Here is a 23,910-nt window from a genome sequence, read left to right on the forward strand (position 1 = left end):
GGGGGAGGGTTGTTGCTGGTTTGGTTTTTTGTCTTTGGGAACCTTTTCTTTGTTTATCGTGTCTTTTCGCCGTTTTGTGTTGATACCCCCTTATTTTCTTTTCCCCAGTTTCCTCATTCTTGGCCTCAACCACTTGCGTTGTGTGGTGAGTGATGAGTGGTTCGTACTTGTGTTTTTGGAGGCTTGGCTCAACTGGTTCTCTTTTCTGGGTTGGTCATCTGGTTGGTCATGGGCGACGTTGGGTACCGTTTCAGGGTCTGAAGGATTTGGTTGGCCGAGTCGGGTTGGTTAGCATACACGTCTTTGTATGGGATAACATGGAACGCAAAGGGGAATTGTCTGATGTCCACTGTGTTCGATCTCGAGTTCCCTCCAGCTCAGCTGAGTAGGGTTACCGTGGTTTGTCCGTCATCTTGAGGATCGATGTTGGTCATACATGAAAGAAGTCTGACTGGCTACCTACTATCGTTGATGGAGCATCACAAAACATCGGAAATATAGTCATGATCAAATCCCAGAAACTATATTCAGTTTTAATCATCGCTATGGAGGTTACGGATCATAATTCATCATTGTCATTATCGTCACTCATAACTTTCATCCAGCCCAAGCCATTCCCAGCATCCGAAACCTCGGGTACTTCCCTTATCATTCTCTTCCGCAAGTGATTCGATTCCACTCACACTCAGCTTTCCGCCCCAATGGCATGTTAAACAAGTCAACCAACGACACTCGAAACCCAAAAAGACAACCTAGCCTATCTCCTTCCTCCCCGCATTCTCGGGTCCAATGAAAACAGCAGGTAACAAACACGGCATGACAGCGTGAACATATGTAACAATATGACATGAAATGCAGAGACAGAAGATAGAGTGTGAAGTCAGTGAGAGATAGCAAATGAATGAATATGCGGTCAATCCAAAAACTCGCAGAACAGAGAGGGGAAGAGAAAATCGATCCAAGATAAACGCATATTCCCTTCCCTCCATCAATCCATCCAAACCAGAGCTGTAGATAATCCAGTAGAAGGGGAAAAAAAGCGAGGATAAAGCAGTAAATGTCGGACAAGAAGAAACAGACAACACCCAGGCTCAGGCTTCGGCTCCTAATGAACCACAGTAGCACCATCCTCCGGTGGCCCTGGCTCCACGTAATTCACCCATTCCGAGACACGATGCATGCCGCGGCCCATCCCAGTCAGACCAGCAAGCACTGACGACTTGGGTGGCTCAACCTTGCTGTGCTCACGAGTGACCTCGCGCGGCGGACGTCTCTTGACATGCGGGGCGCGCGGAGAGCCACCGTTGGCAGGCATGCCGGCTCCGTTCATCATTCCGTTGTGGTGGGCGAGATCGTTAGGGTTGGCGCCAGGGCCGAGGCCGTTTCCCATTACGCCACCAGGCCCAACACCAGCCATAGCCATGCCCATCCCCATCCCTATGTCGGGAGGCACCATATCATGCATGCCAGGTGGTGGTGGCGGGGGAGCTCCTGGGTGGTGCATCATGCCCATAGGTCCCATAGGCCCCATACCCATGGGACCCATTGGACCCATTGGCATACCTGGCGGCGGAGGGTGCGCATGAGGGTGGAGATGAGGATGACCGTGAGGAAGCGGCGGACCAAACCAATCTGTCGGTCCAGGTGGCATGGGAGGTGGCGGATACAGGTCCTCGTCCATAGTATGATGCCTTCTAAGCGACTGTATTGGCGGGGAAGCGGGATGAGGGATCGGAGGGGCCATAGGGGCCATGGGCATCGCGATACCGACGTGCGTTGCAGCACGTGAAGGGGGCACGCGTGTCGGGGTCAGTGGTCCCACGGCTCCAGCAGCACCTAGGGCGCCAACGGGGACGGACGGCGCAGCTTGGCTTTGCCTTGTGCTGTCCTTGGAGAAGCGTCCAGCAAGGCGGCGTCGCTCAAGGGAACTCGCCCGGCGTCTCTCTGGAGAGGAAGCTCGGTGTCTCTCCTCCGGAGCCGGAGTAGGCCTCTCTGGTGAAGGATATCGTGTAGGTAATTGCCATGGATCAGGGGAAGCTGGCCGCGACTCGGACGGGAACGTGTGGCGCCTATCACGGCCTCGAAGAGCACGATCCTGAGACAAGACCTCCCAGGGGTCTGGGGAACGACGGCGGCGCCTATCGGTTGTGTGGTTCTCTGCCGCCCCGTACTCATCTAATCGATCCGGCGAGGCGTAGCGTATGTCGCGGCCCCTGCGCATAAGCGAGGTATAATCCAGGGCGGAAACCGAACGGTCAAATCTCGGGGTCCGTGACGGGGGCTCAAAAGCTGAACGAGGCGGTGGGGGAGCTTCAGGGAGAGGAGGTTGCGGAGGCGACGGGGCAACGACAGTGGCGGCGCGGCGGTGATAATCCTCATCATAAGAACCACCACTGTAACGCCGCCCTGATACCAGACGATGACGGCCGCGAGGGTCTGGCAAATCGAAGGAGTAATCATCACGTCTCCTACCGAAATCGGCGTGGCTACCATGGTGGGCAAATGCATCGAATGAGTGCATCCTCCGGGCGAGGTGGTCCTCCCGATGTTCGTGCATGCGCCGGAGTGCGTCTTCCTCGTAGCTCGAAGGGCGGGCGCGCCCATATGTGGCGACAGCAGTCGCCGCAGGAGGAGCAGCAAAATCGGAGCGGTAGTCGCGAGGGGACGGCGGGCGTGTCGCAAAAGGATTACTTTGGCGCGAGGCTGGCTCGGGTGCCTCAAAAACGTCTGCTCGGGTCGACGGACAGTCGCATGTTTTCCACTTGGCTCCACAAGCCAGGCAAAACTCAGCACCGCAGCGACTACACAACAATCTAGTCAGTAACGCGGCGACCAAGTCATGACCGGCAGCGGCAGAGCAATAATGGGGAGAGCCTGACCAGAGCACGTGGTTACGACCATCCCGTATGTCAATGGCGCTCTTACAGCGCCGGCAGCGTTGCCAACTCTCCCGGGCAGCTGCCGCACGCTCGGAAAACGACTGCGCTTCGGCTGCGTCGGCTAGGGGACACTCGGACTGGGAGTGCCAACGACCACCACAGGCACCGCAAATACTGTAGCCGCAAACACTGCAACTAGCTTTCCAGCGGCCGGCTTCAGCGTGAACGTCGGTTGGCCGCATCCACTCGCCGCACCGGCGTGACGGGCACTGGATACGGCGGCCCCTACTCGCATGTTCAAGATACCGATGCTGCCACTCTCGCTTGAAGGTTGAGTCAAACAGGCCCTCGACATGTTCTGTTGCGATGGCGTCGTCGCAACACCTGGGCGGCATGTGCTGAGGATCGGCTAAGGCTTGTTTGAAGACTTTTCGGAGGCAGCCATGGCACATGCGGTGGCAGCACCTGAGCTTAGCCGTCTGGCTCACGGGAGTGTTCGGGTTCCTGCAAAGCACACACACCGTGGTTCTGCAGACGGAAGGTTAGAATGGGACAGGGTTTGCAAGGTTGCGACTTGGAAATGGTCGGAATGAGGAAGCAGAACACGAACCGCTCGGCTGGCTTTTCTGGGCGCGCTGTGCGGGGCGGAGGGAAATCGGGAGCAAAGTAGGTTGAACGCTTTGCAGAGGAATCGAGGCTATAAGATGAGGCGGCGTGAAGCCTGTGGAAGGAGGACGCCGGCCTCGAGGAGACGTAGACATCAGATTCATAATTCCTTCCGGACGGCCTGGCACTGAAACAGAAATGAAGGTTTAGCACCTAACCCTGAGACGAAGACGATGAGCGATGAGCGGCTCGCGGAAAATAAGTACCTCTTAGATCTTGAGCGAGAGCGGCGCGTCTCGTCCAGACTCGGCGGGCCAGAAACCGTGATATCTCTCGGTCGGCGATACTGGTCCTGGCGGCTCGAGGGAGGCCGGGAAAGGGACCGTGAGCGACGATGCCTACCAACTGACGCGGCGTACCTCGATCTGGCGTCGACCTCCGTCTCTTCGTATACCATTTCGGGACGCCGGCTCAGGCGTTCCTGGAGAGAGCTGTGCATGCCGGGCGCGGAAGGGGGTTGTGGGACAGCGGGAGCAGGAGGATCAGGGGGGATAGGCGGGGGCCTTTTGCTGCGGCTTATGATCTGCTCGTCTGAATCCGTGGTAGCGTCGGTGTCTGCGCCGTCGTCGTCTGTGCCGGTGGCTCGGGTTCTCGAGGAGCGGCGGGATTCAGGAGTGGAACGGTAGCGGTGAACGCTGGGCTCGCGGCGAGCTATGGTTTGACGGCTAGCTGGGCGGGAAGGGCCAGAGCGTGCGGTGCGGGCGTTTTCAATCGAGTCGTCGTCGTCGTCGTCGTCGTCGTCCTCGTTGTCGATGGTGTAAGTTGGGCGGCGATGGGGAACCGTGTCGAGCACGGGCACGGAACCGTTGGGCAGCCGCATGTCGGTGCTGGCCTTGCGGGAACGCTGACGCCTGGAGCGCAGCGGGGTGTGGGCCGGGGTTGTGGCTTCAGAGGATGAGTCGTCGGCGGAACTAGCGGGCCGAGGACGGAGTCGTCGTCGACGTTGGGGAGTTTGGGTCTTCCTCCTGGGAATGCGACGGGCGTTTTCGTCGTCGTCGTCGTCCGGGTCGTTGGACATGGCCGGCTCCTCTGACGACTCGACAATATCCATGTCTATATCTTTAGACGGACGTCTGGAACGAGGCGAGGCACGAGTGCGTGTCTCGCCGGTCCGTGGCCAATCATCTGAGGTTTGCGGCTGTTTCGACCTGTCTGTGTATTCGTGCTTCTTCCGGCGAGAAGTGCTGGGTCCGCCCTGTTCTTCCTGCCGCAGTCTGTCCCGGAGGTGCTGCTTCTGCCTCTGGTCGAGGTCGGCCATTCGTGCCGTGTCCAGCTAGCGGTGTCAGGGATGCGGGAGCAGCATTCGAGAACCGGTCGCCTTTGTTTCGCCGTCCTCTTCCCTGCTTCGCTTCTTCTTCCTCTTCGTCCTCTGCCTCTTCGGGCCTCGTTTGCCTGGGGTCCCAAGGTCAACAATGCGGGGGGCCCGGGGGTCGGGGTGGTCGCTTGGTGGGTTCTGGGACTGCAGCCAGGCAGCAAGGGCGTGGAAGCAGAGAGTTTTGGGGGTGGAAGGGGGGGAAATAGGAGAATGGCGAGATGTGAGGGCTGCCGAACAGCTGGTTGAGCGTGGTTGGCCCGGCGAGGGCGGGTCTAGAGAGAGAGCCGCTGCGATTGGACTCGCCGAGGCTCGTCGTGCATTGCCAGCACACAGCGGAAAGCCGAAAAAAATGAGTACGGGCTGGCCGTCGAAGAAAAGCGAGAAGTCGGCCCCGGCTCGTCCTGCGTCGTCGGGTCGAATCCAGATGCGGGCCTGAGCAAGGGAAGAGTGAGGAGTTGGGCAGCGCCGCGATGGAGACGGGGGTTCCGGGAAGGTGGGAGAGGGATGCTGTTGAGTTGACGACGTGAACCAAGGGAGCCCGCGCAGATCAGACCAGGGGGGTTGGGAAGCGACGGGCCTTGAGTCGACAGGAGAGGGCGGGATAAAAGTGGAAGAACCCGGAAGAGATGGCGGGGAGGTGGTGAAGCTGGAATCAGGTAGGGAATGGGAACGGGATGATGAGGTCCAGTGAAGAGAAGAGGTGAAGAGGTGAAAGGAGGAAGGAGAGATCAAGAGATGCCCCAATACCTCAGGAATGGATGGATGGAATGCCTTTCGCAACTTGGAACTGCAAGTGCAACCTGCGGCCCTGTGAGTGGTGACGCTGTGGTGCTGCTGTGCTCCGTGATTGCCCTAAACTAGAGCAGCTCTGCAGTTTCCAACCGAACGGGTTAAGTCCAACTCGAGTTTCCCCTCTTCCGCGGCACTGCAGTTGAATCTGTCACTCCCGATTTCTACAGCCAAGGCTAGACTCCCGTCCTTCCTTGCTCACATCAATGTGAATGGTCCCAGGCACTCAAATCAAGGGAAAGTCGGGGGGCTGACCTCAGGTTGAGACACCTGGGCTGGCGTCAACCTTCCACAACTGGCCCTGAGGTTGCAGAACTGGCAGGCCCTCCCTCGACCCGTGATGTGGCCGCCGCACACTGGCGCGGGTGCTCCAATAGCCAGCCAGAAAAAATAAGATGGCGGGCACTTCGTCGGTGCGATTCTCACGTGACAGACCTGGAATTTCTCACCCCGCTTACGTAGACCATCTCTGCCATTTACATGCCATGCAGGACACATCGAGATCGGTCCAGTATCTGGAGTACTCAGTCAATGTGAAGGAGATCAAGTTATCATACTTGAAGGGAAACACTGAGTGTATCAAAATGCAGTCATGGCATGAGCTGGTCTCTCGCTCGAAGATTGATGCCTCAGGCAAGACGGGATGAACTCGACAGCGCAGGAGCCCCGCCCTGCCGTGGGGTTCTTTGCTTGCCCCGCAATTCAGAACAGGAACCCCCGCTTCTCCAGACGCCATCCGCATTGAGGACCTCCTCGACTGCCACATGACCGGGACATCCTGCCAGGGGAGGAAAACGAATAATAGCTGGTATTTGCTGGCGAGATTCAATTGCCAATCAGGTGCATGCATAGGGCGCTCGCTTTGTGTCGAGAGTTAAGAGGTGGTGTCTCAGCAATGTTGATTCACCCAGATGGGTCCTTGACCGGGCTTACACATGGATCTTCCAGCCCTGGCCGTGTCTCCGATCTCCGATCCGGTCCTCTCCCGAACCCGGGTTCCACAAGCTGCCGTCCCCGGCACCGAGACCGATCGATCGGGTGCCGGACCCCGCATGTCTGCACCAACCAGATGTCCAAAAGCTCCGTGCCAAGGTACGCCACATCCGAGGGCAATCGGCCCATTCCCGATTCCCAATTCTATGCGGAACGGGGTCCAAACCATGTCCTGCTCGGATGTTGTGGTTGGATTGCGCCATCTCTCGTATTTTGATGTCCAATGAGAAAGCGAGGGCTTTAGGCGGGAGTGCATTCCACGACGCTGGGTAAGATAAGTTATACAGCTTGCAAGATCCCGGGATCAATTCTCAACTACCGACTGACTGAAATGTCTGTCACCTGACTTCCCGTTGCTTCTTGGAAACGATTTGGTATTTCTCGAGGAGGAAGAACAGCTCTGTCTAGATGAGGTTGTCCTGAATGTTTTCTTCTGGTCGGATCAGACAGTCTTGGTGAAACTGTCCGAAAGCCGGGTACTGGGGCAGGCCATCACGGTCCAAGATGAAATCATGGTGTGGGCAGTTGCCCGTCCCTTTCATGCACCTTCTCTTAAAGACGCTAGTCGCCAGGATCGATTTTGCATACAAAAATCTGGCGTGCACTAGCAGATGGTACTTCTGGCCGTCCCGCAGTGCTCCTTCCTCAAAACCTATGCCCCTTCCTCCACGGGCATGGCATCACGAAATCCAAACGTCCCGGGCGTCTAGGTGGTGTTGAATTGGCCATTTTCCAGAAGAGGTACCAATACCTTCGCTCAGAGCAATGCAAGAACGCATTTTACCCCCCCCCCCCCGGCCCCCTTGTCTGCGAGGTTATCAAATCTTTCCTTTCCTTTCCATTCTCCTATACGCGCGCTTGAATTACCTAGGGAGCTCAGGTCGATGAGAAGCTCAAAAAGAGCCGCCGCACACGCCGAATGAAGAGGATATTGGAGGCTATTTCACATTTCAACTCAATCTGCTGCCGTAAACCTCAATTCCACCAATCCTGACCCATCTTGTCGGTCCAGACTGTGCGACTCTGTCTGCCCTACGTGCCGAGACAGCTCACCTTGCCTGCTCTGATTTATCCCTCCCGCACGGTTCGGCACTTGAAACCGGGCGCGGGTCGACGAAGCATCCGAATGTCTGTCTTTTTCCCTCGACGATGGGGCACTCAAAATCCCTTGGCATGAACCTCAGGTACCTTACTACATGCCTAAGTTACTTCATGGATGAATTGATGTCCCTCGCCAAGTGGTCTAGGAGAAGCAGCCTCAACCACGGCAGTCATCCTGAGAGTCTTTCTCGGTACGGCGTTATAGTACTGGCGTACGTATTGCGTACAAGATCCCACACCTGTCTCGGCTTTTGTTCCGAGTGCCACGGTGACGTTCTCAACCCGGCTTACCAAGCTTGTCCGAATCGGAGCGTCCTGTTTCTTTCTAGTGTCCGGCAGCGCAATCCGTAATGATTCGCAACCAGCACATTAGACTAAACGTTGATTGCTGATACGAAGTATCGAGGATTACGAGCAGATCAGTGGAATACAAACAACACATTAGTGCTGTGGAGTGAGGGAGCAATTGCTGAGTTGATGAGGTCGAGATAGCATTGTATCAACGGATTACTGTGCAATCCGAAAAAGAGACACACATAGGGTGTTTGGTAGCTCGCTATGACGACCACGCCCAAATCCATCCATCTCCTCCCCAAAACAGGAATCCCAGCGAAGGCTTCACAACAGGTTTGGGCAAAAGAAACATCCTGATCAGGAAGGGTCCACTGAAGAACCTGGCCACCGCTAAAAATAGGAGTACGTCAAGCACAACTCCTTCATCAACCGTGATACGGTGAAGTAACTATTAGTACAGGATCCAGATCCTGGCGACGGGCGGGAACGTGGCTCTGGCTGCGCAATAAATGTAGCAGTCAAGCTATCTACGAGAGACCTAGCCCCAGCCCAGTCCCATACAAAATAAATTAAATCACCCGTCCCCCGAACCTGGGCCCTACCTAGGTAATCGGCACGAAACGTTGGGTGAGGGGTTTGGTTGTTACTGTGTGCGGGTAGGCAATCAAAGACAATGCCACGCTATCTTGGAAAAGTCCGGCGCTGCCAAACCGCGACTACTGTAAGGTAAACAGAGGCATGGTAGTATTTGGCGACGCCAGTAAGATAGATCCTGTAGGCAAGCAAACCAAGGCAAACCAAGACTCAGGGAAGATGGTAGAGCCGGACCAAAAGACCAGGTTCCTCCGTCGCTGCCCAGTTGATTAAGGTGTCATCGAAACAAACGGAACAGCTGAACGGTAAACTTCGGAAAGGAGTTGTGCTTCTAGAAGGATGCGGGTTTGTTCAAACTCGGAACGGTGACCTCCCCTCTCTCTCACACACCCACGCAATTCTCACAACATTGACGGACAATTCCCACCAAGAAATCCCGTAAATCCAAGCCTTATACACTATGTACCTAGAGCAAGTTGGTATCTCATGCTTACAGTCCCCCGGGATATATCCACCCAACAAGACATGCTACAAAGCCTAAATTCCATGTGATCCAAAATGGCGTAGACAAGAACTGAAGTAAATATTCCCTCCCTCCCGGCCATAACAGGCATTTGTTCCCAACGCCCAACGGTAGGTAGTGGTGTGCAACCGTGTCCTGCCAATTTTAAGATCCCCCCTCCCTCCTGTTCGCCTCCTCCCTCGATATGTCCAACAACGCTGTCAAGACAAAAAGGGAAAAAAAAAACACACATGAAAACCAAAAAAGTAGAACAAAATGTCGCAGAAGAAGACAAAAACGAACCGAACAGAGAAATGCGATACCCTTCCGGTCGGGTGATTTCCCTCACCTCAGATCCATCGAGGAGGGCATGATGAAGCAGAATGCGGGGAGCGGGGAAAGGTATGGAGGGTGTGCTGAGGCACGGCATATCGGCCCGAAACTCCCCAGCCAGAACCAGCCTTCGCTCCAATCCAAAGGACTGATTTTCGACTCGAATGCCCGGTGTGTAACCCCATGGTCCAGCGGGCAGTGCACCCTCCCTTTCCCTAAATGAGCATGTTCGCAGCCAGAGAATCCGAATTTTTTTGGCTTGATTCCCTCTGCCCAATCCAAGGAAAGCGGCGCAACGGTCGTGCAGGAATTCCGCCAAACATGAGAGGTTCGGACAGTGAGCCTCCCGGTGCAGATCGGCAACAACGATCATTTCGGTCTTGACCTTTCGCATGGGGTTATGACGATCGTTTCAAACACACGTTTCTGAGTTCTGAACATGTTGCTGGACATCGTTGCACATTTCGGAGACGGTGCCACACCGTGGCCGCCGAAGTCTTGGCATCGCCGCGGAATCGGGAGGGACCAGTGTCCGCTGATAAGAAAATACCTCGTGCCTGCATGCGTGCCAGTCGGGAAGGGATCGGTTCTGAACCGGATATGCATCGGCTTCATGCGACTCGCCATAGGCGACCAGTGGGCCGCCGTGACGTTTTGGTGATGCAGCAAATCGTCGTCTGTCCCAGAAGACCGGAAGCGTGGTGCAAATTCGAGGCGAGGCAGGACATGTTGCCGTGAGCTCACGGTTCATGCATGGTTCGTCGTGGATTCGTTCGGGTCGAATGCGTGCTTGGGGAATATCGTGTGGTGATACTACGTAGAGAGGGTAATATGTCGTTGAGGATATGCGTGTGCGTGTAGTCAAGGCTATCAGCCGCTGAGGAACGTCCGGCGCCGAACTTCGGCTTCCTTGAGAATTTCGGATGCGAGGCTCAAGCTAGGTGAGAGGACGGCGTAGCGTTCGAGCTCCATGACCACGTCGTTGATGATCTGGTCGATGGCTTCGCGGTGCGACACGAGGCTCCATAGAATGGTAGATAGTGAAGGCGACATGGTAGCGCCCATGACCAGCAGCGTCTGGGACACGATTGAGAGGGCGCCTTGCCATAAGTACGGCATATGTCCGGCGTGACTGCGGCGAATTAGTTAGATGGCGTATATTAAGGAAAACGGCCAATGGGAATATACGGCGATGTATTGAAAGAAAAAAGAATGTGGAAACTTACTGAGCGGTAATGTGTTCCAATTGCCGGATAGCGGCTTCTAGGCACTTGGTGCAGGCGTCTCGAACGGCCGGGTCGAGAATAGCTTGCTCGTTGTCGAGCACAGCGAGGATGTAGGGGCGATAGATTATGGTTCGGCAGGCGAAGAAGCGGAGCCGCAGCACCGTTTGGACGGGGTCCGGCAGCATCGTCCGAGTGAAGGGGAATTGTAATGGTACCGGCAGGCTTTCGTACCACTGTGTCAGCTGGAAGTCGAGCTCGGCCACGACAGGCTCAAGGCTGGTTGTCGAAGCCATCGAGTCCTTGGAGTAAATAAGCTGGCTGACGCGGTTCAGCAGGCGGCGAAGGGCAATCTCGGCCAGGAAGTACCACAGTTCATCGCGGCCCACAGCATCTTGCTCGTCACCTTCGAACCCACAGGGCAGACCAACGTTCTCCTCGAATGCCACCACGCCGGAGTGGGGGAGATCCAACTCGGCAAGCAGATCGCTCTCGAAAAGGAGGGAGTTCCAGTAGATGCGCTCAATGAGTTCGCGCTGGTCGGGCGGGACGCGGTTCGGTGTCATGAGGAGCAGCTGCAGCTTCGTACTTGTTGTGCAGAGAAGGTTCCAGGCCTCGAGAGGTCGGACCAAGTAAAAGAGGTAGGCAGCGGCAAGCAAGTGGCATTGGGCGGCGAGAACGCTGTTGGATGTCATCATACCGGGTAGCAGAGACCAGGCAGCCGTGAAGTACTGAAGTCCAGGAGGATCCTCGTGCGGGACGATCCGCGAGATACTTCCGCGCAGACTGGCCTGACCCAAAGCCAGGACAAGCAGGACGATGCAGCTCTCCGGGCCCTCGCGGAAACCGTTGGACAGGGCGATCCTGTAGTGGCTCTTCCACGTGTAAGGGTTGACGCAGGCATACCAAATGTTAACGCGATCGAAATAGGCGTCGATATAGGCGCTCGTGTTGGACAGGTCGACGCAAGGCGTCTTGGCTAGCGAGTGGAGAGGCTCGCGGGCCATCTCAAGCTGCAGGAGGATTTGCGGGTCGTATGGCCGAGATACCAGATCCCGTATCAGCGGCCATTGCAAGAGGTGCAGCGCAGCGTTGGTGTGAACCTTTGGCATCGTCGAAATATTGTTGGTCGCAGTCGCAGACCATGTCCCAAGGCCGCCACTGGGGATGACAGAGACAAAGTTGCTGTTTGGCCCGCTCTGCATCATCATGCCATTGTCGCCGCTCAGCGCCGTTCCGTTGCTCATGTTCGGCGAATCGTGTGACAGATTCAAGGCGGCAGCGTTCCCATTGCCTACAAGTGTCATCTGAAGCAGATTCTCGATCCGGTTGAGACGCTCTAGGATAAGTTTATCACCAGCATCCAGCTTAATACCGGGCTCGCGATAAATGCATTCTGCACCAAGCTCCGTGCAGAGCTTGCACTTCGGCTTCGTCCCGTCGCATCGTGATTTCCTCGACCGGCACACCTCGCACTGCCAACAGTGTCAGCACATCAAGCATCCAAATAGTCTCCGGGAAGCTCCCGAAGAAAGGAAATTTCACCTACAGCGATGGTGGCTCTCCTCCTTGGATAATCCACGGTGGCGTCCGTGTTTCTCCTCTTCAGGGGGTTGATGGATTCTTCGGTGGTGGGTGTGGTGGTGGTGGTTGTGGTCGTAGCAGGCTTGGGGATCCCATTGGCGATGGCCTCCGGCCGGTTATCAGCCGGCTGAGACAGGTTCCTCGTCTTTTGGGCTGCCCCGAGGATTCCTTCACGGCTGAAACTCGGGGGCCGCGTGGCCGCGGCGGCAGCGGCAGCAGCAGCCGCATTGGCAGCAGCCGCTGACTTGAGAGAAGTTGGTGACTTGAGCGTATTGGCGCCATTGGGGCCTGGAGGCATCTGGGGCGGGATCTCGACGGTAAAGTCCCGGTTCGGGAGCGGCGGGTATGGCCGCACGACGTTGGCGGCTGCTGCCGGAGTCGTCATCGTGGCGGTCGCCGAATGTGGTGAGTCGCTGGTGGAGGACGGGGACATGCTGTTGCTAGCAATGCTGGGCGGCGCGACGGGCTGCGCCAAAGGCGACGACGAGGTTTGCGAGACACGGACCCGTTTCCGAATCTCCTCCCAACCGACAACCATTCAAAAGGTGGTGACCACTTCTGCACCACGAAAACCCAAAGTTGCCTCGTCCCAGAGGTTGTGTTCGTTCACACGCCGTAGACACGGAAAATCTCAACGTTCGTCGCTTGCAGTCGAAGTCGCATTATCTCGAGGCCCGTTTGTTCGAGAGCAGGACCGGGCGAACCGCCAGCGGGGCAAATTTTCCTCCTGGGGAGACAGAGAGGGCGGGGGATGAGCAATCTCTTGCGTTGCTCGCGCTTTTGTGTACTGTTGCACGGGTGTTCCAATGTCTAGGAATGTCAAGTGGCCCGTTGCTAGGTGCGTCACGACGACAGCGCCGTGGGAGGGAAGAGGTGGGAAGCCTCCTCTGGATCTTAGGAACGGGCAGGTGGACGATTCATATGTGCCGCCTTGGGGGTGATGCGACCCTCGGCCTTGTCTGGGGCCAAAAACCAAGTCCGGGGACTCCACTCGTAGAGAGACAAGACTCGCAACGCAACCCAGGTCGGCGAGCAGGGGGGTGGGAAGAGGTCCCAATGTGGTGTGCCGGGTGCGAGCAAGGTGTGTATGAGCGCGGCGCAAGGTCCACGGTCGTGGCAAGAGGACGGAATATCCGTTCTCCGTACAGACAAAACGTACACGGCTGTGTACGGCGTACACTCCGGTACGCTTCCGTCCACTTCCAGGCCGTGACTTGTTCAAAACCCGTCCCACTTGTGCTTGTCGAGGTGACCTCTTGTCCTGCGCTAGTCACGCCCAGGGGATGGCGTTGGTGTGTGTCAGGTGCGGTGACCGGAAGCCCCGAGGACTTTTGCTCTTCTGTGCGTCCTTCTGCCCGCCTCTGCCAATGCCAAAACCGTTACGCCACGGGCTGGGGGATTTTGCGGGGATCCCAGATCTGCCTGGGCCGTCCGAGAGTTGTCAGCCACACAGTTAACGGAGGGCGGGACGGTGCCAGCGAACGGCAGGGGTGCCCTGCGCTAGTGCCGACTGGTGAGGAGATGTCTTGCTCTGGGTGGACGAGAACCCTGGTCAGGGCGGTCCAAGGTTGCATGGACTCTTGAGGAGACAGCGCGTTGTGGGGTGCCTTCAATGTCGCTTTTTCTCTGCTGCATCTTGCGTTGCTGGCTTGGGGTCCGCCGTGCCCGAGTTGCGACTCGAGCGCGCGTAAGATGGGTCCCTAAGGCCGTGGAGTCTGGTTGAGCTGGGCCCTCTCAATCTGTTGATGCAGTGTTATGGTGTAGCGGTGGTGTCCCAGGCCCTGTTCGTCTCTGGCATGGGGCCGAGTGCGGTGTAGTACCTTACACAGGTGCTGCATGACGAGCCCGCCCGTGGAGAATCCCCGTCATGCCCTTCACCGGCGATCCCCCCCGACTGATGAGCAAACTGATGACCGACAACAAGCACTCTTTGCTCCCGTTCTTACGCAGAGAACTGGACAACCAAAGACGGCGGATTGTGGGTCAGTTGCGGAGAAGTGAGATGAAGGGGGTAGGACATGCAACCGGAAAACGCGGGGGTGGGTCTCGACTCCAAACTCTCCCAGCGGTCAACTCTTGCAAGCCCTTCCATCCAATGGATGTTGTGTTGATCCTGCCTAGGTTGGCTGCTTCACATCGAATCCCGTCGATGCTCGGCAGGCGAGACGGGACTCGACATGATGGAGGTGGAAGCTTCCCATCCGCCTCTTGCACCTTCAATGAGCTGCGATCTGCCCCTACCTGCCTCGAGGTGACGCAGCAAGCTTGAATCCCTTTCCCTGAATTGATGCAGGTGCTTGACATCCTCGGATGCCCACGACTTGCATGATGATGTGCAGTGCCCGACTAGGTGCGCTATGACTGACATCCACACGCCATCACCGCGCCGCCTCAAGTTGCCCGCTGTTCCGCGGCACGTTGGCATTCCTTATTCATCAACGACGGTCAACTTGTCATGTGTCCTCCTGTGCATCAGTGTGGGATCTAGTAGAGCGGGGCCATTCATGGCACATGCCCACGGTGGATGAGCCATCACAAGAGTACAAGAGTGGCTGAGGTCCTGAACCGCGAACCGTTGAATCTTCGAGGGCGGAAACATCCCGAACTTCGGCACAGGAGTTGGTCACTGAAGCTTCCTGAAAAGGACCCGCATCTTGTTTGCATGCCTGTCAACCAAGGTTACCAGGTATGTACCAGTAGTCGACACTCATCACGGCGACCCTACCTCCAACCTGGAAGACGAAGTGTGGCCGTCGGACGACAGGAACATGTCCAGAACAGACCAGGTACTACACCGTACGCTACGGAGCGCAGTGAGACACGATCCTTGGCCTGGGGCTCGGGTGCCCTGGTTATCAGGTTGATCCTCGGATTGTGTTTGTCTCCATTCACCAACGCTACCCGCAAATTGAAGCCAACTAGAGACCCGCTGACACAACAACCTCGATTACCCAAAGCCGCCGATCACAGACATCGAATTCAAAGACTTATCCACACCCTGGAGACAAGATGTCCAAGGCATTAGGTTGGAGAGTTCCTAACTGCGAAGCACATATTCCGTCAAGACACATAACCGACCATGCAACCATGCCATCTCCAACTCGTCTCTTGACGAGTTGATGTGGCCTTGCTGTGTATTATAAAAAGACTTCTAAGTTTGGGATGCACAAGAACTTCCCCTCTCGTGAGGCTTTGGCGGCCCTCGCGGATAGGCAATTTAGCATAAATCCGGCAGCTGCCAGAGTTGTTACTCTCGCAGTCTCTTGGCCATCAAACCACGTCAGCCCTCCTGCATCGACGTCCCCGCAGGCGCAGCGTCCAAGGATGGGTGTCAACACACCAAAGAGAAAGGGGAAGTCTTCGAGAAGCCCTTCGTGACCCCACACCGCACCGCTCTGATTGCCTATTGGCGTGTCCTCCGGGCGCCCGCCCGGATCCCGGCGACTGTGATGCGACACAAACCTTGCGGCGAGAACAAGTCGGTAAACGATTATACACTACTTGTCTGCGAAGTCATACACCATGCTCCAATGATAGCATGAAAGTGGCGTTCAAGCGCCAGCACGAAGTACGTCCTTCATCGGTTGATAAACTTTTGCTTGGCGTTGAGCGTCGGAGGAACTTGTAAAGCCCCAACAAGTTCGACCTCAGGATACGGTGCAGGTGCACAGTATTCCGTGGGCAGTAGATCAGCTCTTGCTCGGCGAGTGTTGGCTCCACTGGCGCTGCCGTGATGGATGGCGCCGTCGTGTGAGGAGGCCAGGTCCAGGTCAACTCACCGTCGTCTTCGGGTCCGGGCACACTCGCCCCAGGACTGCCGTGCCCGTAGTTGCCAGCTACGGGGCGGAGATGCAGGACGATATGACAAGCCAAGAGTCATGTGAATGAAAGCCGCGCGCGCCTCCATCTGCGTTGCGTCGTACACGGCAGGCTATGGATCGTGGCAGGTCAATCGGCGCCAAAAAAAGTGTTGTCTCGTCAAAAGCAGCTTCAGCTTCCTTCCTTTCTCGTCTCTGCATGGGAAGTCCCGTGAGCGTTCGGCGGTCCACTCGATTGCCACCGGTGCCAGCGAGCCGCACGCGGCTCCCAAGGCTTCTGCCATGCCGCGTCCTATTTCAAGCATGCGGATATTGCGTGCAGAAATGAGTTCCCCAAGAGCTGGAAGAGCTGATGGTTTGATAGATGAGGCGTTCGCTTCACCTGCGATGAAGACTTCCATTGGCTTGGACGCCAGGTTAGAGGACGGGAGCCGAGCATCGATACAGCGAAGAAGCCCGTTGGATCCTCAGGTCGGTCGTGCCATGCCAATGGAATCTTGGAACTTCCGGGTTTGATAAGTCTTCCCCTCTCAACAACCAGGTATGTACCCACGGAGAACCTACTAGGTATGCTGGTCCTTTGCTGGTGACGCTTGGTGCCATTCAGGCAGGTTCAGCAACATAATCTCGCGAGGGCATGGGCACAGACTCCCGTGCCGCCTCGTTGACCATCCATCGGAAACGGGGACCTCCAGGGCTGGAGTCCTCCAGCCAGCCTTTTGGCATTCTTTCCCAGGCCTTTTGAAAGCATGGGAGAGTGTGCCTCCAGTCGAGACAAGGTTCCTGTGTTCCATTGTGCCACCTCGCGCCAGGGTTGGGAGGAAGGAATGGAGGCCCAAGGGGTCCCCATGAAATCCATCTCTGCCAAGACCCAGCCATACCTGATCTGGATCATGGTGCCGGCGTTTGCCCCAACTGGGAGCGGGTGTGGCTTTCTGCAGCTGTCAGTTTGTGGCTTGACGCCACCAACGGTTTGGCGCCACCCGCAACGTTCGAGACGGGCTCATTCCCTTCTGGGCAAGGCGCACGTGCGACCCCCTCGCAGCCGTGCAGCCGAGCGTTGGGGCTTCTGGGACGCGGCTTTCCTGACTCAATTCTGACTGGACAACCTCGCAGGCTTCTCGGTCCGAATACCAGTTCGAGCTTGAAGCTTTCATCAACTACCACCCAACCACCACACGCCTTTTCTGCTCCTTCTTGTCACTCTTTTGCGTGTCGTGCAGTCGTGGCCTGCTGTGCTGCCCAACAACCAAACCAAGCAAGCAAGTCTTGCGAATTATGAATCCATCCTCCGTCAGCAACAAAAATCTCCGTTTCGTCAAGCTGGACGACAAGACGGAGCCGAGATGTGCCGATTCTCTGATTAGTCTGGCTTGGTCTCACGCACGGCTACAGACGAAATTACTGACATCCTCCAGACGACTTGATGCCTTCAGCGAACCAAAGTCTTTACTGGGTTGTCACCCGTCCCGCAGGGTCCTGCGGAGCAAAGAAAGCGTGGACTTTGATCTCATCACGGGTGAAGGCGAACCTCACCGTAGCCTCGCGCGGCAACCCGAACTCCTGGGAACTGTGGTGTCCATCCGCGTCCCGCGGCCATCCGTGGGCGCCAGGGTAGCCGAATCGTAGCCGAAGGCTCGGCGGTCATGGGACTTGAACGCTCGACGCGGCTCGTTATTAATCGACACACGCCACCATCAGCTACCTATACTGAGGCGTGTTTTATTGTGTAGGCCTCCATCAACAACTTGCCACAGCTGGAGAGTCGCAGAAAGCTGTCAATGAACTCCTACGAGTCCCTGCGATTCTTCTTGCCCTCAAATCGAAAGCACGTGCGACGTCTTGCAGGAATTCCACGGGCCACGGGGCTCGGCCCTGCATCTTTACATTTGCTCCTCGCATATCTTCATGAGGCCCTCTAGTATCTGCACAGACATCCTAGTTCAGCTGTGCGGCCTATGTCCTTGTCTCCATCTCCACCACTTGATGCTATTCCTGACCTTGGTGGAGAAGTCCCCAGTCTACGGAGTAGATGAGCTGGGGCGATGTTCACGTAAAGCTTACGGGGAAGCGAATTTTAATTGTGTATTGTGTATGTATATACCGACATTGGCGCCACGTCCCAAATACATACCTACATCACAGCTGATGGTCTGTTCCGTACCGAGTAAACTTCGGTGATAACCTTGATCTCATGTATCCCTGGTCTGGACGCTTCGCCGACCCCATGTGCACCACCATCGCCAGGGGTTGTGAGTGTACATACCTTTCTGTAGGTAGCATCAGACACCGGCTGTCACATACTGCCAAGACGTCATGAGGCACGGACGCCTAGCAGATGTTGCTTGCAGAAGTCGACTGCCGACAGGCCTCGGGGTGGGAGAGACGAAAAGGTTCTGTGAGGCGACAAAACGGGTAGAGGTTCAGCATCCCAGAAGATGATCAGACCCTCAGTCTTGTCCACAACCGAAGCTTTCCGTTAAGTCAGGGTAATCGCACAAAGCAAATCCTATACCTACTAGCTGGAATTAACGCTGCTTGTCGATCTGGGCCTACATACATGCGTAGTCCTCCACCGCTCCCCTCCAACAAGACAAACACAATTCATAAAGCCCCGCAGCTCTGGACCCGGTTTGAACCACGGTTCGGGGTACTTCGCTTCGGCCTCGCCAGTCCGTTAGCTTCGGCTTTGATTACCGTTCTTTTTGACAACACACAAGCCCTCTTGCTTTCTTGATCCTGTTGCAGATTTCTCATGCCAGGGCTGTCAACCCAACCACGCCTCGAACGAGTCATCCATCCATCCACCAGCCCACAACTGTCATGGGGTCGGGTTGGCCACCTCCTCGGTGGCCGACGACACCCTATGCTCGTGGAAAACGCCCACCTTAACTTTCTCTGCTGACTTTTCTGGCGGCAGGCATGGGCAGATACCTACAGCAGACAGAGAGATCCACACATCCACTTCCCTGACTGCTACCTACCTGACCCATTCATCATCATCGCCACCAGCCAACCTTGGGTCGTTACGTCCGAGCTCTCATCCGCTCCCCTGAGATGTCTCCATTTCCTCTCCGGCTTCTCTTCACAACAAGGTGCTTCCCCGCTCTCAAGACATAGCAGAGCAGTCCGAGGGGCGCTGCGGGGGGGGGGGGGGGTTCCCGAAGATGGGGAAGGAGACCAGCTCAGTGAGTGAGGGGTGGTGAGGGGATCTGCACGAGAGTGTATAGTAGGATATTTCTGTCCATGAAGGACTACGCACAGGAAGCGATCTACCCATGGATCAGATAACTGGTAGGTTGGATTTGGCGGTATCGCCTAGCCACCGAGTATGCGACGCGTGAGGACGAACAGTCTGAACTCCCTGAATGTCAGGGTCAAACACAACAACCAAACCTTCGTATTTAATGTGAAGTAATACATCATACATACATAGGTTAGAGGACAGAATGTTCTACCAACATGCCCCGCACCGCTCCGCACATGGACGAAGCCTGAGAGCGAGTCCCCATATTTCTGAACCGAACACCATGCAAGTAGTGCTTCATCCGTACTCCATACCTCTCTCATACAACCAACACCAACACTCCCGCTCATGCCACGCCGAACGCGGAACACCATTCTCGCCTCTTGCCTGGATCCAACAAAAAGCTCTCTCCACTTCCCGCTCCTGTCAATGTGTGAATGCTACCGTACGTGCCTCTGCCCTACCGACGGCAACCTCGCGCGCTGGCCGGGGCTCCCTCAAGCGAAACGAGGTACGACGTACAGACTTACCGACTCACTAGCCCACCAAAGTTTGACACCGGAGTGCAGACGCGAGGGAATTGCCGCGCCTGCATGCCTCGCTCCGTAGATAGACGACCACATCAAAGGGTCTCTCTCTTGAACTCTTCGAGAAGGAAAGACGTCGGATCGGGGGTCACCTCGCGTCTCGTTTCGAGACTACCAATTTCCTTCTTTGAGAGGCATGTAGCATCTCGATTATCCGTAATGGGAAAGGCGTACCCCGAGGCGGGCAGTGCGCAGGAGTACGTGATGATTACGTAGTTTTGGGCATTGGTGAAAGGAGGGGATGGAATTGGAGGAGATTCCTGCTCGAAGATGCAGAGTCAGAGAGAAGCAACATGAACTTCGAGAATAATCATTGATATTTGATGATGGGGTAAAGAATAGGGGGAGAAGAGATTACCGCAGATTCCACATCCCATTTGGGCCCCCGGGCTTGGGCCCCTTGGCATGCCTTGAGTTGCGCTAGGGCCAGCCGGTTCAAGGACGCCGGACGATCGAAACCCGGGCAGCGCAAATGTGGGGGTTTCAAAGTGTTTGTCGTTGATCAGTATACGTACATAGTATCTGTTAGTTGCTGGATTCCGAGGAATCAGTGACGTCCGCTCAGGAGCTGACGGTCGAACGGGCCGAGCAGTGGAGGTGGGTTGTCTCATTGCAGGTTACAGAGTACCTCATACTAGTTACCGGGAACACACAGAGCGGGAAGAGGACGATCATGCTTAACTGTCTAGTGCGTAGCATACAAAGTGTAGATTTATGCAATGATAGAGATACCGTAGTCAGGTGTCATCGTCTTTGTGAATATGTCAAGTTTGAGTCCTACTTCATTTGACCGTTCTCCTTCCTCCATGCCAGGGGATCATGCCGCGTTCAATGATCTCCCTTTTCCATTATCTCAATTGTTAGTCACAATCAAAAACACCAACTCAATTTGTATCGTGAAAGGCCGGCGATATCCAAAGTCATGTTTTGGCAGAATGAAGAGAGACCGGGTTGCGTTTCCCGGACCTCTCCGGTTGGATGCGGAGATGTGGGGAGGCCAGGGCAGAGCGCCGGGAGTGTGGAGAAGCCGGAGAACTCGCTTCGCCTCGGGTGAGGATGCGGCTCGGTGCGGGGCCTGCACGGGATTCGGCTCCGGAGCGCGCTCGGCCTTATAGACTGCCAGGAATCCACCCATTCAATGCTCCACGGTGTACTCAGACAAGTGAGCTGACGTTTCAGCAGGTATCTGCCTACAGAGAAGTAGACACCGTTGCACTGTTACTCTATGATACGTACTCGTTCGCCCGGATCTAGGACCGCCCAGTACCCAGATGGGCAACTCGGCCTACGGAGTACGGGTGACGCATTGACTCTCCTCCTCTTCAAATAGCGGGGAATTGTCGCATGATCTCACAAAGAGGCGGGGGTTGTATCGCTGCAATACCAACGTATGCTGCAATAGACAGAACACAACACGGTCGCGATAACTGTGAGATGAGAGAGGACGGATGGAATGCAATGAATGGATGGGGTTGGGGCAAATGCCGCCGAGTGACACCGATCGACCTACCATCGTCCCGTCTGTCGTCGCAATGCAGTGCCGTTGTGCTTCGGGATGCTTCCCCCAGCACGGTGGAGCGCCGAAAGGTGAAGCAGCACTAGTGGAGGTGGAGGATCTGAGGACGGGAATTGCGGGGTGGGAGATTCCGCGTGGATGCAAGGGGGAAGGAATCCGTTGCATAACGTATAATTTCTCGGGGGTGATCATAGCGGTCAACAACCCCCTACGTATGCCCGTACCAAGTGCACTGACACGGCAGGTATTGGAGCTAAGTAACTAAGATGGAAGAGATCGACATCTGAACCACTCCAGTGGCATTTCCCCAACCACCTGGCAAAAACCGTTGGTCGCTACAAGCAGAACTCTATGAACAACGAAGGAATAAAAAACCCAGAAGATCCGATCTCAAAAAGTGCATGAGCACCGCCCCCGGTATTTACTCCTTGAAGATGACAAAGTTGGGGAATCCCTCGACGTTGCCCTCGGCAATGGCCTTGCCGATCTTGCCCGTCGCGACGTCGCGCTCAAAGACGACGATGCGACTGTCGGACTGCAGGGCGCTGGCGACGAGGGTGCCGTCCTTGTTGAACGAGAAGTGGCGGGGGTTGACGCCGCCGGCGGGGGCCTCCTGGACGAATTCCAGGGCGCCCGACGCCGGGTCGATCTTGAATGTGACGAGGGGGTCCGAGGCCACGGTGGTGCCGTCGGCGAGGGTGAACTCGAGGGACTTTTCGTTGCGCGACGACACCGTGATGAACTTGTTGTCCGGCTGTTGGCAAGGAGGGGCAAGTGTGTCAGTTTTTTGAGTTCTGTGCATGTGTAAACCACCTCATTGAGCAGGGGCTGCTTACAGAGAGGAGGATCTCGGCAGCCGTGGTGCCGGCAGGAAGTGGCTTATCATCACCGTGAGTGGTGGTGTTAAAGATACGGGTGAGCTTCAAATCACCATCCGAGTATTCGACGGCGAAACCCTGGACGAGGTTCTTGAGCTCGCAGGCGACGTAGAGGAAGGTCTTGTCGCCGGCCTTGTAAAAGACGACATGACGAGGGCCAGTGCCACGCTCCTCTGGCGGATACACGAAACCCTCCTATCCTGGGGTTAGCTCTCAGGGCCAAACCATGGTTTACTTCACAGGGAACTGGGGAAAGTGGAAGCACGTGACGCACCTTGGTCTCGAGCGCGAGCGTCTCTTGGTTCACCTTGAAAACGCGGATCCTGTCGGCACCCAGATCGGGAAAGACAAGGAACTCTCCCGTAGGATCAACGACTGCCTGGTGAGGATGCGCCACATCCTGGGGTGACGGCTGGTTGTCGCCAGGAGAACCATAATATTCGGTCTGGAGCAACTGAATGGCCGACGGATCCTCGACGTTGTAGGCGTTGATACCGCTTCCAGCGCTGGGGAAGTGGTTAGCACCGCTGGGACCAATCGCCAAGCTCTTCCCAAGGAGCTGGTTCCAAAGTTTGGTATTATATATGCATGTACTCACTAATTGGCGACAGCCAGACCATGGCCATCTTTGCCATAAAGAGCCGTGCTCACCGGCCCAGGAAGAGTCTTAGCCTCGCCCAGCTTCGTGAGGCTCAGGTCGCTGCCGACGCTCAAGGTCGAGAGTGTGCCATTTGCACCACCCCACCACTCGTTGACGCAGTAGAGAGTGTCGCCGGCTTGAGTTACCCACGCAGGATGGGTGCCGCAGGCATCCGAGGCGTCGATCGTCTTGAGGTTTGACCCGTCGAGTTGAAGGGTGATGAGCTTGCCCTGTTGGTTCCAGATGATGGGATAACTGGCAACCCAGAGGTAGTCGGATGCGGATGGGGCTCCGGCATTACCACTTGGGCAAGGAGCGGCTGCTGCCAAGCGGAAGCCAGCGGCGAGAGCCGCGGCAACGGTATGGGACTTGTGCATGGTGTTGAGGATGGGATTCTTGGTGGTGTGGTGCGATGCAAAACGCCGTCACTCGGTGCTAGCCGATTGACTCGAGCCTAACCTCGAAACCGAACTCGATAACGGCAACAGAAGAAGTGCGTGGATTTTTAAATCAAGGGGTTTGGTGGTTTGGTACCACTCGCCGCCTTCTTGGTGCCCCCAGGGATGACAACAAAGGCCGATTCGGTGTACACCAGACGATGAACCTTAAAGCTTATATTTGAAAGGCAACCAAACCTAAGAACAAGGAGAGGTAAGGCGAGCAGGTGAACAACCCCAAAATGGCAGTCCCATGGTGTCGGCATGGGTTACACGCCGCCTATAAAGCAATCGGAGCGTTGCTCATCTCAAGCATGGATAAAGGCCTTTCCCTCCTCCTGGCCGATTGCTCAAGTTTTGTTCCTGGGTGGACACGCGGCACAGTCGGAGGCATTCCGAGCCGCTCACATCGACGACGGACGTACCCGTCCGTCTGCGGCGTTTGCCTATTTAATTCGGATGGAGCCCCGAGCCTCGGAGGCCCGCCGTGCGTTTGTACGCATCCACATGTATC

At 56.1% G+C, this 23,910-nt stretch overlaps 7 protein-coding genes across 7 annotated transcripts; all 7 read right to left on the minus strand.

Moving 5' to 3' along the window:
• Window positions 1-90: 90 nt before the first annotated feature.
• VTJ04DRAFT_4675 (uncharacterized protein) lies at window positions 91-849 on the minus strand (the record flags this gene model as incomplete). Its single annotated transcript, XM_069362708.1, has 2 exons — window positions 91-257; window positions 684-849. 2 exons carry the CDS (start codon window positions 847-849, stop codon window positions 91-93), a joined length of 333 nt encoding a protein of 110 aa, XP_069219628.1.
• A 256-nt stretch (window positions 850-1,105) lies between these two features.
• VTJ04DRAFT_4676 (uncharacterized protein) lies at window positions 1,106-4,803 on the minus strand (the record flags this gene model as incomplete). The annotated part of the gene is made up of 4 exons (XM_069362709.1): window positions 1,106-2,801; window positions 2,880-3,407; window positions 3,490-3,672; window positions 3,752-4,803. The coding sequence occupies 4 exons, from the start codon at window positions 4,801-4,803 to the stop codon at window positions 1,106-1,108; spliced, it is 3,459 nt and encodes a 1,152-aa protein (XP_069219629.1).
• A 24-nt stretch (window positions 4,804-4,827) lies between these two features.
• Window positions 4,828-6,752, minus strand: VTJ04DRAFT_4677 (uncharacterized protein; the record flags this gene model as incomplete). Its single annotated transcript, XM_069362710.1, has 2 exons — window positions 4,828-5,506; window positions 6,583-6,752. 2 exons carry the CDS (start codon window positions 6,750-6,752, stop codon window positions 4,828-4,830), a joined length of 849 nt encoding a protein of 282 aa, XP_069219630.1.
• Window positions 6,753-9,089: 2,337 nt separating this feature from the next.
• On the minus strand, window positions 9,090-9,839 carry VTJ04DRAFT_4678 (uncharacterized protein; the record flags this gene model as incomplete). Its single annotated transcript, XM_069362711.1, has 1 exon — window positions 9,090-9,839. The coding sequence occupies one exon, from the start codon at window positions 9,837-9,839 to the stop codon at window positions 9,090-9,092; it is 750 nt and encodes a 249-aa protein (XP_069219631.1).
• A 497-nt stretch (window positions 9,840-10,336) lies between these two features.
• Window positions 10,337-12,811, minus strand: VTJ04DRAFT_4679 (uncharacterized protein; the record flags this gene model as incomplete). Its single annotated transcript, XM_069362712.1, has 3 exons — window positions 10,337-10,598; window positions 10,693-12,164; window positions 12,239-12,811. The coding sequence occupies 3 exons, from the start codon at window positions 12,809-12,811 to the stop codon at window positions 10,337-10,339; spliced, it is 2,307 nt and encodes a 768-aa protein (XP_069219632.1).
• Window positions 12,812-12,879: 68 nt separating this feature from the next.
• VTJ04DRAFT_4680 (uncharacterized protein) lies at window positions 12,880-13,847 on the minus strand (the record flags this gene model as incomplete). The annotated part of the gene is made up of 2 exons (XM_069362714.1): window positions 12,880-13,060; window positions 13,657-13,847. 2 exons carry the CDS (start codon window positions 13,845-13,847, stop codon window positions 12,880-12,882), a joined length of 372 nt encoding a protein of 123 aa, XP_069219633.1.
• An 8,015-nt stretch (window positions 13,848-21,862) lies between these two features.
• VTJ04DRAFT_4681 (uncharacterized protein) lies at window positions 21,863-23,336 on the minus strand (the record flags this gene model as incomplete). The annotated part of the gene is made up of 4 exons (XM_069362715.1): window positions 21,863-22,195; window positions 22,278-22,514; window positions 22,594-22,825; window positions 22,918-23,336. The coding sequence occupies 4 exons, from the start codon at window positions 23,334-23,336 to the stop codon at window positions 21,863-21,865; spliced, it is 1,221 nt and encodes a 406-aa protein (XP_069219634.1).
• Between the last annotated feature and the right edge of the window lie 574 nt (window positions 23,337-23,910).

Source organism: Mycothermus thermophilus (assembly GCF_041956435.1).
Source record: "Mycothermus thermophilus strain CBS 625.91 unplaced genomic scaffold VTJ04scaffold_3, whole genome shotgun sequence".
NCBI lineage: Eukaryota > Fungi > Ascomycota > Sordariomycetes > Sordariales > Chaetomiaceae > Mycothermus > Mycothermus thermophilus.